The sequence below is a fragment of the Oncorhynchus mykiss genome, chromosome 5 (genome assembly GCF_057628025.1).
Source record: "Oncorhynchus mykiss isolate SJ-2025 chromosome 5, ASM5762802v1, whole genome shotgun sequence".
Taxonomy (NCBI): domain Eukaryota; kingdom Metazoa; phylum Chordata; class Actinopteri; order Salmoniformes; family Salmonidae; genus Oncorhynchus; species Oncorhynchus mykiss.
In genome coordinates, this window is record NC_143026.1 from 41,672,372 (window position 1) to 41,685,128 (window position 12,757).

The 12,757-nt window shown below is 42.0% G+C and overlaps 1 protein-coding gene and 1 pseudogene across 2 annotated transcripts; both read right to left on the reverse strand.

The window, feature by feature from the left end:
- Positions 1-2,753: 2,753 nt before the first annotated feature.
- LOC110523844 (hydroxycarboxylic acid receptor 2-like) lies at positions 2,754-4,087 on the reverse strand (annotated as a pseudogene).
- A 1,214-nt stretch (positions 4,088-5,301) lies between these two features.
- On the reverse strand, positions 5,302-12,664 carry LOC110523845 (density-regulated protein). Of its 2 annotated transcripts, none has more exons than XM_021602904.3 (7): positions 12,499-12,664; positions 9,683-9,801; positions 9,445-9,549; positions 9,219-9,299; positions 6,010-6,126; positions 5,761-5,900; positions 5,302-5,622 (listed from the first exon to the last, which is right to left on the reverse strand). In XM_021602904.3, the coding sequence occupies exons 2-7, from the start codon at positions 9,789-9,791 to the stop codon at positions 5,578-5,580; spliced, it is 597 nt and encodes a 198-aa protein (XP_021458579.1). In that variant the 5' UTR covers positions 9,792-9,801; positions 12,499-12,664; the 3' UTR covers positions 5,302-5,577. The 2 variants fall into 2 exon arrangements, with proteins under 2 accessions (XP_021458579.1, XP_090092776.1); XM_090236650.1 differs by having other exon boundaries at positions 9,219-9,306; positions 9,443-9,549; positions 12,499-12,648.
- Positions 12,665-12,757: the final 93 nt, after the last annotated feature.

The following is a 12,757-nucleotide window of genomic DNA, read 5'->3' on the forward strand; positions in this document are numbered from 1 at the left end:
ACCAGATAGGGCTATCTTCTGTGTACCCCTCCTACCTTGTCACAACTGATTGGCTCAAATGCATTAAGAAGGAAAGAAATTCCACAAATACATTTTTAACAAGGAACACCTGTTATTTGAAATACATTCCAGGTGACTACCTCCTGAAGCTGGTTGAGAGAATGCCAAGAGTCTGCGAAGCTGTATCCTCATACCCCCGCACACCTCATACCCCCGCACATCCACTCGGTACTGGTACCCCTTTTGTATAGCAAAGTTATCCTTCATTACTCATTGTGTTTTTATTATTATGTGTTTTACTTTTCTAATATTGCTCTATTTTCTTTCTCTCTGCATTGTTGGGAAGGGCCCATTAGTGTTAGTCCACACCTGTTGTTTACAAAGCATGTAACAAATACAATTTCATTTGCTAGCTGCTCAACCAAAATATACAGTGAGGTATTGTGTTCAAGTAAACGGAATACTTTTATTTTGAAACGTTTTTAGACCTGTTAAGGCCGCTTAATGCCACTAAAAGACGCTGATTTCACAGAGCTACCCTGCCCAGCTAGTTTTCTCGAACAGCCTGCCCTTCCCAGCGCCAGACTGTGACGTCACCTGCGACGCATCCTCTCTTTCTCTCGTCTGTCTGAAAGTTCTCCATCCACCCACCACTGCGGTATTGGCATAACTAAACACTGACCAAATATAATCAAACGTTTATATATATATATATATATATATATATATATATATATATATATATATATACAGTGATAATTAAAATCATATTGTACATGTTATAGAACAACATGTATTCACATTTGCTTTTATGCAAACACATTGCCAGTGTACTTACTAAACCATAGACAACCTCACAAAACACATTTGTCTCACTTGGAAAGTCAGTGTATTTGACATCTTTCAATGAAAATAATCTCTCTGGAAATAATCTACTTGAATCATTGGTTTGTGGAAATCACAATTAATTAGTGTGCTTGCTGAAGGAAAGACCACTCTACATTTATTATGCACAGTTCAGACACAGAACCTATGGCAAGTCAAACTGAATAAAAATTAAGAGCGGGCTGGCAAGGTTGAGAGTTATTCTTGACATGGGATTGGTTTCATCCAACCGCTCCTCAACACTGCAGGCTTCCTAGTTGGATTTGGGTCGAATTCAGGCATAGCAGTGAAATAACGAAAAAAGCAAATAAAGACGATTCACACACCTGTTCAGTGATGAAGTTAATGTTTTAAACAGTGAATATAATTGCTTTAATGTGTCTAGGCTAATGTAACGTGTCTTCAGATTTCATGACTCCCTTATACTAAGGAATCGTAGTCTCCTCATCCCTAAAATAAACCATGAGATATGTGAGAGAGCAATATTACTGTGCAACGTAGACATTCTATTTTCTCCCGCAAAACTATTTGTTTATTGATGTAGTGCCAATTGGCTATGAATGTTTCCACTTCTGTTGAGAAGTCTGTTTTTACCGTCAGTTGCTGGTTTCAAAGAGCACAAAAATGTCAAAAACCACGACCCTTTTAGCAATTTAACCTCCACAGAAACCATCTTAATATGCGTTACCATTTCTCCCCACAGTGGAAGAACTGCTCTCTAAACCTTTTATCAAATATAATTTATTTTAATTTGCATGTATTCGCATAAACTGTAATGTTTTCAAAGTCAAACAACAACACAGTGGTAGACATTTTAAATGCTACTGCTCTTTCACCATTTCAGCTACAAACATTGAAACAACTAACATTTTTTTTACTTTATACATTATAATTATTTCAATCATTTTTCATTATCATAACATAACCCACCAACAGTAATATTTACTCTTGAACTGTTAAAGCTAGAGACACTAAATTAACTTTCTGTTAAAGCTAGAGACACTAAATTAACTTTCTCATGTTATCAATCAAAACAATCTTTCCACCTATCTATACTTTTTGAACTATAACAATAAAAAATATGCATAAATTAACATGGTTTTGAATGAGAAACATAGTAATACAGTGGTAGCTATTCAAAACGGTCCTGCTCCTAAACCAATGAAGCTACAACAGCTTTAAAACATGCGGGCTATCCTAACGTCAAATTTCCTATAACCCTTTATGAACTATTTTGATTTGCATAAATTAGCATAACACTTCATGGATTCAATGCCAACCATAAGAACACAGTGGTAGACAATTTAAAAGCTACTGCTTTTTAACAATTTCAGCTACAAACATTAAAACAACTAACATTAGTATAAAATAACCACCAACACTAGTAGTAACTCTTGAACTGTTCAAGCTAGAGACACCGAACCAACTTCACATGTTCAGGCTATCCTATTCTATCAAATAATCAAATCAAATCTGCCTACTTTTTCAACTATAACCAGTCAATATCATTGCTCCTGCAGTCACTATCACTACTATAACTTATTTCACAACCAAAAATACTTTAAGACAAGCTAGCAAGCACACACATTTTCTTTAGGAAATGTACTTTTCTAGTTCACAAGGAATTTACTTGAATCACCAGCAAATACACTAAACTCAAAGACAAAGTATTGTAAATATGAAATATTACATTAAAGATTCCACTGTTATACTGCAAACAAATTCTTAATTGAGCGAACCAATTAATGAATTTCTACTTTTAGCTATAGAACATCAACATAACATAAAAATGTTAAAATTCGTATCTAACAGACAACTATCTCCACCTTCCTTGACTTCCTTCACATCTGGTTAATATTCTTTAGAACACACCATATTCCACTAGAGTAGAAGAAGAAAAATCACACAGTCAGATATTTTGTTCTCCTGGGTACCTTTTCATAAAAGCGTCTCAGAGTACGCCTAGGAGTGCTGATCTAGGATCAGTTTTGTATTTTACATCACAATGAATAAGTCTGAGACGCTTTGCGAGTATAGACCCTCACCCTGGACCTGTGATTGGAAGTTACTACTCCTCCCTGACACTGTATTTGCACTGCTGATCTCGGGTCCCAGTCTCAGGCGAGGCTGGCGGTACCTCCTCCTCTTTCCTCCCCAGCAGTCTGTTGAACAGCTTCTGGAAGTTCCCACTGAAGGCAGAGCTGGAGAAGTAGTACACGATGGGGTTCAGCACGCTGTTGAAGTAGGTGAAACACACAGAGGTGTAGAACGCCAAACTGGCCTCTTTGAAATAATGGCACTCGTTGTACCAGACCTTGAGGATCCACACAGCGATCCGAGACACTGTACTGGGGAAGAAGCAAATTATGAAGATGAGTGCCACGGCCATGACAAACTGCAGCGCACGTTTGATCTTCCCCCCGGTGTCGATCGTCTTGTTCTTCAGCTGCCAGGTGATGCAGACCGTGCAGAAGGTGACAATGGCGGTGGGCAAGAAGAACTGGGTCACGTATAAGGTGTTGTGCCACGTAGACAGCGGGCTGAAGCCCATGCAGATGTTGAAGCTCTCGCACTGTGTCTGGTTGTTGCGGTAGAATAAGTGTTTGTTGGTCAGCAGGTACCCGGATGCAGCGACGATCATCCCCCACAGGCCCAGAGACACCCACAGAGCATAATTCAGGCCCATCCGGTTGATCTTGTTCATGGGGTGAACGATCTTGAGGTAACGGTCGACAGCCACTGCAGTGAGGAAGAAGATGCCAGCGCCGCGGTTGGCCGTCAACATGAACAGCATAATCCGGCACATGGCATCACCATGGATCCAGTGCTCCCCGCGTCGGTAGTAGTCGGCTCTGAATGGAAGCCAGAACAGGACGATGGAGTCGGCAACGGCCAGCTGTGTGAGGTAGACAGAGTTGGGCTTCCAGGTGTCCATGTGGAAAATAAACATCCACAGAGCCACAACATTCCCCATCAGCCCAAACATGAACTCCAGCACCAGGATGGGAGGCAGGACATGGTCCAGGATGGGAGACTCAAAGGCGCAGCAGTCATCTTCTGTAGTAGTGAAGTTTGCCATGGGTCAAACGATATGCTTTTAACAGGAGAGACTGTCTGTGTGCTGCTTTGCTCCTCTCTGAAAATAGTCAATATTGATAGTGTTGTCTAGGCATCTCCTACATTTGACCGGGGATTTTATTGTTTGCAGTCATGCAAACGATCTTCCGGTGCCAACAATGTGGAGAGAGTGTGTGGGTGTGCAGTGTGTTATCTCTTATGGAGCTCTGTAGGCAGATGGCTCTGAGTGAGGACACCAACAGCCCAGGGATTATGGGGTGTAGGGTCCCAAAGACCCTCCCCATTATTGATTAAGGGGACCTTAAGATTCATATGCTTGTCTCACTATTGTACTGTTGCTATGTGTCTGTACTCTGACACTATACCTTGCACAAGCTATCTATTTTCATCTCTGCTGTTAAGCCCTTAACCTGCAGGCTGGGTGTGAGTCAGACCGAAACTAGATAGAAGTAACAAGTGTCTCATTTTGATCTTGTGTAAAGTGGTCAATGCTAATGAATTAAGAAAATGTACTGTACTAGGTTACCTCAGCTTATTGCAGCACATATACACGGAAGTAGATGATCACACCATCAGGGAAGTGATCAAAGTATATAATTAGCTGCACCCTTTGGTTGGTTGCAGAACTTACTGTGAAACATGCATGCTGTGCTTCCATTGTTAACTTCTCTCTGCAATTGCATTAATGAAGGTTTGATTTATTTTTTCTGACTGCTGAGTTCACCAATAAGCCAATGATTGACAAGGAACAAGGAACCTACCCCGACATGGGTCATTATAAAACTATTATGCTGGTGGAAAGATCATACTCGTGGGTACATAAGGGAGCGCAAGGGTTTCCAGAATACAGTTAACTTAAAGGTCACGACACCTGGTGTGGTTCAGGAGGCACAAATTGGAAGAAAATGTGCCTAACGAAGCAGTTTTAAAGGGAGGTCATCTCGGACTCTTATCTATTCTTTATCATTGTGCTAGGAGAGTCGCTGGTTTGAGGGAAACACCTGCCATCTTTTACATCCTGAGATGCCAGTGAGCGTTATCCAAAAGTTAGACAAATAGATCCTGTTAGATGTGATTTCAAATCCTTTCAGAAAATGTTAACTACCTGATTATGTGCAGCCCAATTTCCTATAATAATATCACCATAATGCATATTTCCAAGCATGTCACTGTGTTCCATTGGCCCCGTCCCTTTCCCACAGAATATAAATACCTTGAATGGGTCTCATTAAATTAAATAATACAATGGCAGTATGAACATACATTGTAGACAGTACAGTGAGATGTACTTACAGAGTGGGATGATGAAGAGAGAGGTCTGAAAGAAGGACTAAAGAATGAGCAAGTGAATGAGCGACATTTATTACCCTAAAATTTTGCTGAGTGAAAAGCGTTTGGGAAGGAATCACATCAGACCAGACCTTTGGCGACTGAGAGAGACAGGCAGCAGCTATCAAGAACTGAAAAATGCCAAAAGGGAGTGGCCAAGTCCACAGTTTCTATACAGTAAATAAAATAGATATAAAACGACTCCTTTTTAATGTTAATGTGTACATTTGGCCAGGTTGTTGTTACATGTTGCATCCATTTTCAGTAAAAGTGCACGTCGGGTCTTCACTTCTTGACTTCTCCAAGATCTTCAATGCTGTCGTCATCCACCTACAATGGAAAGACAGATGGTTAGTGTGTGTAATATATATATCTCATTCAGGTTCACACAGACTACTCGTCTATTTCCTGTAACTAACTTTTTACAGCCATATATGTGGCGTTGGAGAGTAAACACAGCCGTCTTACCTCAGGCCACTTTTCCTGAATGACATCGATGATGTCATCTGTAAAATCTCCCTGAATGATGATTTCATCCTCCGCCGTCACCGAGGCGCCGCAGGAGAACTTCTGGGCAAAGAATCTCTGAGCCTCTTTAAGGTCAATGTCTGCAGGGAGGAAGTCCACAGTCACAAGCAAGAAAAACAACAAGGTTACGGGTCTGTCCACGTCTTTAACAAGGTGTTTACAGTAACAGGATGTGACAGTCAGTCTTACCAAAGGTGTTCATTCCACAGACTCGGGTGACATATTTCTTCTTGGCACGGGGGATTTTAGCTATCGTTATTTTCTGAGGGACAGTCTTCTTTTTCTGTTTGATCTGTCCTCTGCCACCTAGACAGAGTCAGCACAGACGGGTTACAACAGGGTTCTCCAATGCCAGTCCTCAGACACCCCCTAGCAGTTGCAAGTGCTTGTTCTACTACTGCACTAAGACCTGATTCAACCAATGAACCCCAGTGATTTAGTCTGGAATAGAGCAAATCATATAACAATGTTATTTGTCACAGGTGCAGAATACAAGAGGTGTAGACCTTAACGTGAAATATTAACCAACAATGCAGTTCAAGAAATGGAGTTATGAAAATATTTAGTAAATAAACTGAAGTAAAAAACACAAAGAGTAACAATAAAATAACGCGGCTATATAAAAGTGGGTACCGGTATCTCAATGTGCAGGGGTACAGGTTAGTTGAGGTAATTTGTATATGTAGGTAGGGGTAGTGACTATGCATAGATAATAAATGCGAGTAGCAGTAGTGTAAAAACACTGGGTAAAAATAAACACTATGTAAATAGCCCGGGTGGCCATTTGATTAATTGTTCAGCAGTCTTACGGCCTGGGGGTAGAAGCTGTGGAAAAGCCTTTTGGACCTAGGATTGGCGCTCCGGTACAGCATGCCGTGCGGTAGCAGAGAGAACAGTCTATGACCTGGGTGACTGGGTCTTCCACTGACTACCTAGTATATAGGTCCTGGATGGCAGGAGGCATGGCCCCAGTGATGTATTGGACCGCACACACTACCCTCTGTAGCATCTTACAGTCAGATGCCTAGCAGTTGCCATACCAGGCAGTGACGCAACCAATGCTTTCAATGGTGCAGGTGTAGAACTTTGAGGATCTGGGGACTCATGCCAAATCTTTTCAGGCTCCTGAGGGGGAAAAGGTGTTGCCGTGCCCTCTTCATGATTGTCTTGGTGTGTTTGGACCATGAGTTTGTTGGTGATGTGGACACCAAAGAATTTGAAGCTCTCAACCTGCTCCTCTACAGCCCTGTTGATGTGAATGTGGCGTGTTCGGCCCTCCTTTTCCTGTAGTCCATGATCAGCTCCTTTGTCTTGCTCATGTTGAGGGAGAGGTTGTTGTCCTGGCACGCCACTGCCAGGTCTCTGACCTCCTCCCTATAGGCTGTATCATCGTTGGCGGTTATCAGGCCTACCACTGTTGTGTAGTCAGCAAACTTGGTGTTGGAGTCGTGCTTGAACTGGGAGTACAGGATGGGACTAAGCACGCACCCCTGATGGCTCCCCGTGTTGAGGATCAGCATGACATGTGTTGTTGTCTACCCTTACCACCTGGGGGCGGCAACGTCAGGAAGTCCAGGATCCAGTTGCAGAGGGAGGATGAGGGAGGATTTTAGTCCCATGGTCCTTTCTTAGTGATGAGCTTTGTGGGCACTGTGGTGTTGAACATTGAGCTGTAGTCAATGAAAAGCATTATCACATAGATGTTCATTTTGTCCAGTTGGGAAAGGGCAGTGTGGAGTGTGATTGCGTCATCTGTGGATCTGTTAGGGCGGTATACGAATTGGCTGTAGGGTTTCCGGGATGGTGTTGATGTGAGCCATGACCAGCATTTCAAAGCACTACGGCGGTAGTCAGTTAGGTGACCTTCGCATTCTTGGGCACAAGGACTATGGCTGTCTGCTTGAAACATGTAGGTATTACAGATTCGATCAGGGAGAGCTTGAAAATGTCAGTGAAGACACTTGCCAGTTGGTCCGCGCATGCTCTGAGTACATGTCCTGGTAATCTGTCTGGATTACCCCGCGGCCTTGTGAATGTTGACCTGTTTAAAAGGTCTTGCTCACATCGGCTATGGAAAGCGTAATCACAAAGTCGTCTGGAACAGCTGGTACTTTCATGCATGATTCAGTGTTACTTGCCGGAAAACGAGAATAAAAAAGGCATTTAGCTCATCTGGTAAACTCGCGTTGCTGAGAAGCTCATAGCTGGGTTTCCCTTTGTAGACCGTAATAGTTTACAAACCCTGCCACATCTGACAAGCATCAGAGCCAGTGTAGTAAGATTCAATCTTAGTCCTGAATTGACACTTTGCCTGTTTGATGTTTCACCTGAGGGCATAATGGGATTTCTTATTAGCATCCGGATTAGTGTCCCACTCCTTGAAAGTGGCAGCTCTAGCCTTTAGCTCGGTGCGGATGTTGCCTGTAATCCATGGCTTCTGGTTGGGATACGTACGTACGGTCACTGTGTAGACAACATCGTCACTGCACTTATTGATAAAGCCGGTGACTGAGGTGGTATACCCCTCAATGCCACTGGATGAATCCCGGGAACATATTCCAGTCTGTGTTAGCAAAACAGTTCTGTCGCGTAGCATCCGCGTCATCTGACCACTTCCATATTGTGAGTGTCACTGGTACTTCCTGCTTTAGTTTTTGCTTGAAAGCAGGAGAATATAATTATGATCAGATTTGCCAAATGGAGAGAGAGCTTTGTACGCGTCTCTGTGTCTGCAGTAAAGGTACCTAGTTTTTCCCCCCTCTGGTTCCACATGTAACATGCTGGTAGAAATGAGGTAAAACTGATTTAAGTTTCCCTGCATTAAAGTTCCTGGCCACTAGAAGCACTGCTTCTGGATGAGCATTTTCTTGTTTGCTTATGGCCTTATACAGCTCGTTGAGTGCGGTCTTAGTGCCAGCATCAGTTTGTGGTGGTAAATAGATGGCCACGAAAAATATAAACTCTCGGTAGATAGAGTGGTCTACAGCTCATCATTGAGGTATTCTACCTCAAGCGAGCAATAGACATTGCGCACCAGCTGTTGACAAAATAGACACACCCCACCCCTTGTCTTACCAGATGTAGCTGTTCTGTCCTGCCGATGCACAGAAAATATACAATTGGCTGGGTTATCCGTGTTGTCGTTCAGCCACGACTCAGTGAAACATAAGATATTACAGTTTAATGTCCCGTTGCTCGGATAGTCTCGAACGAAGATCATCCTGTTTATTCTCCAGTAATTTCACGTTGGATAATAGAACGAATGGTAGAGGTGGGTTACCCACTCGCCGACAAATTCTCACAAGGCTGGGGGGTCCCTGAAGGTTGTGCTGGGATACACTGGTTTAGGATTTGAGGAAGGATGCATTCAAGAAATCAACATGAAGAAGAACTCAGACCTCTCTTCTGCTTCTTCTTTTCATCCTCCTCTCCAACAAGGGGCACCTCTACACCACCAGTGTCCTGCTTGGAAGCATTTCCTACCGGACCAGTAAGGCATAAGAAAAAAAGTGTTTTTAATAAGACATCATTCATTATTGCCCACCTCCAGAGTATTATTGCCCATCTTCCTGATAGGAAACAGAGAGAGAAAGAAAGAACGAGAGACTGTCTGATGAAACTCACCTACACTCATCCTGGCAAACACATCTGGGAAGTTCTTCTCCAGCCACTGCCTGCATTTGGATGGCTCAGGCATGTACTCACAGTACTCTGTTGGCAAGGAGCACACTGGAAAACCAACAGAGGTGTTAGACCTTGACAATCATGTGATACCACAAATCAATGTTTTAGGAATTGGTCATGAGCATGCATAGATCACTAGAATAGGGTGCCATTTTGGAAAATGCCCAGTAGTTCTTACCGCCACAATACTGGACTTTCTTTGGGCACTTTGTGTCTGGGTCAGCACTCCCATGATGGCCTCCTTTGTTTTCTGGTGAACACGTCTCTGCATTCTCAGTACTAGCCATTATAGATTATCTGAACACAGAGGGAAAAAAGGTTAATTGGATAAAGTATACCTTCAAATTGAACAAAAAGTGAGAATCAGCCTTTCACCAGACAACTTGGATCCTGGACCCTCGACAATGGATTGGTCTGAGGACAGCAAGCTTACATTGTCAAAGCACTAAAAACAGATCCTTGTCATGGCCTGCCATGTCACAGTGAACATGGACTGCCACTTTAATCAATGCATAACACCTAACTCACCATGAAAACTGTTGCAATATATTTGACTGATGATGCTACTCCTGCTGCTATTGTAGTTACTTTGCACTCAATACATTTTTATTTATTTTACCTTTATTTAACTAGGCAAGTCAGTTAAGAACAAATTCTTATTTTCAATGACAGCCTAGGAACAGTGGGTTAACTGCCTTGTTCAGGGGCAGAACGACAGCTTTTTACCTTGTCAGCTCAGGGATTCGATCTTGCAACCTTTCGGTTAATGGCCCAACACTCTAACCACTAAGCTACCCTTGCGCCCCAAATGAGTCAACAACCCCATCTTCAGCTAAGATACGTGAGGTCTAACCCATTCATAGACGCTAACTACCTGTAGCGCAGTGTTTCCCCTATATTAATTTATCAGCTGCTACGCCAAACAATAGGATGACAATTTTCCCAATATTTTGGGGGAAATTATATTTTCGGGATGGTAAAACATTCAGTGTGAACTTAAATAACTAAAACAAGATATAAAGTACGTAGAAAAGATCATGGAGATACATTTTTTCATAAGATCTGAGAACTAACAATCACCATAATAAACTAGACAGTCAATCTAAAATTCCATAAATGTCATGGCAGCCCCCATTGATTTTGTCATGTTTGAGTCACTCAGCATAAGAACATGGCAAGAAGCTATGGCAAAATGTGTAGAATTGCAGGAAAACGGCAAATTCTCCCTCAGCCCAATGGCAAAATTTCTGGAAATTAGCTTCAAAACTAAAATCTTCTTAGCTGGTTTTTAGAAACATATAGAACATATCTGCAAGAACTGTTCTCGCAAAAAAAAAAAAAAACATTTCTACACACCATTTCAGAGTTCCCACACGGCCAGATTTCCATTTTAGAGCGCTTATTTACAGAAAACGGATGTTAGACGTAAAGTGAAATGTGACCCTCAATATCAAATAAACGTCTGAATCCAACTTCTGTCAGAACCGCACCACCTGTAGTGTAGACAGTGGTAGATTTTGTGGTAGGAAGTATCGACTGAAATGCGGTGTCTAATGTCAGTACAGGTGCATCAAATCTGGGACCAAGGCCATCAGACAGCCATCACTAGCCAGCCTCCACCCAGTACCCTGCCCTTAAATCACTGTCACTAGCCGACTACCACCCGGTTACTCAACCCTACACCTTAGAGGCTGCTGGCCTATGTACATAGACACTGGTGAATTTAATAATGTCTGCATACTGTTTTATTAATTTCATATGTATATAGTGTATTCTAGTCAATGCCATCCTAGCCATCTATACACACACACCCCATTCTGTCCTACGTATTCTACAGACACTAAATAGTCTATCCACATACTGTCCATGACTATGTTTACACATCCCATCACACACACATGCATACACACACTCCGGACTCCGACATTGCTTGTCCTAATATTTAAATATTTCTTAATTCCATGAGTTTACTTTAGATATGTGTGCATTGTTAGATATTACTGCACTGCTAGAGCTAGGAACACAAGCATTTCGCTACACCAGCAATAATATCTGCGAAATATGTGTATGCGACCAATAACATTTGATTTGATGCTGTTCGGACAAAGGTTGGATTCAGACGTTTATTTGATAGCGAGGAACACATTTCACATATGGTAAATAGAGATTATACATATGCCCTTGTTGACTGGAAATGTTATGGTGATGCTAGCTTTATCGTGGTAAGGTTTTTTTTTCTCCGACGCCAGCCTCCAAAAAGATGGACCACTCAGCGAGTCCAACCAATACACAGACTCCCGATGTTGTGTTCCAAAGCTAGAGGGCTATATGTTTCTACAACCGTACCGCAATTGAGAATCGAGTCACGTTTTAATAGAGTATTTGTCTGTTTTGGCTGCCAGAGCCAATTCACCTCTAAACAGAATATGTAAGGAAGGTCCTTGGACTATAAGGAGCAACGTTAGTTTCCTTTAGTCAATTATTGGGCAACGTGAGGTCCTAAGCAGGGATATTTGGCACGTCATAGCTTGGTCTTACCTAGTTAACATGCGGGGGAGCAATATATAGCTTGACAACAAAGATGATTGTTATTCATTCACAAATAGGTAGAATTGTATGACAGCTTTCCTTACAGCTGCTGTTAAAACTCAAAATCAGGCTGTCAGACATAATTAGCCAGCTACCATTAGCTTGCTAACTTGCATGCTGCCTATGTTGGTGCCTTTACCAGATACAATTAGGATATATCCAAGTTAGATAAGCAAAAGTCGTGGTAATATGGCAATGGACGAGCTAGCTAAATTCAACAGCTGGCCAGCCAGCTAGCTAGATACTATTTTTGACAACTGGTTCCTTGGCTGAGACTTCATTCACAGCTAGTTAGCTATATATGCTAACTAACGGCGCAACTAACGTTAGATGGCACATTAGCATCACCTCCAAGTCAATCAATCAATCAATCAATCAATGGAAAGACAACAACATGATACATACCCCTCGAAAACAACCTTAATATTGTTGACTGATCAACAAAACAAGCATTATTAAGTAAAGTTGAAACAGATTAATGCTCAGTTATAACAGCTTGAGCACACCTACTGCCTGATTTAGCTAGGGGTCCTGTCAATGCCTATTGGAACGCACGCTCGGCAAAGAAATAACAGGTGTTCACTTAGTGCCTGTATTATTATTTATATAAAAATTAACCATTTGTCAACGATATATAAATAAATTGCATTTTATAACAACATTC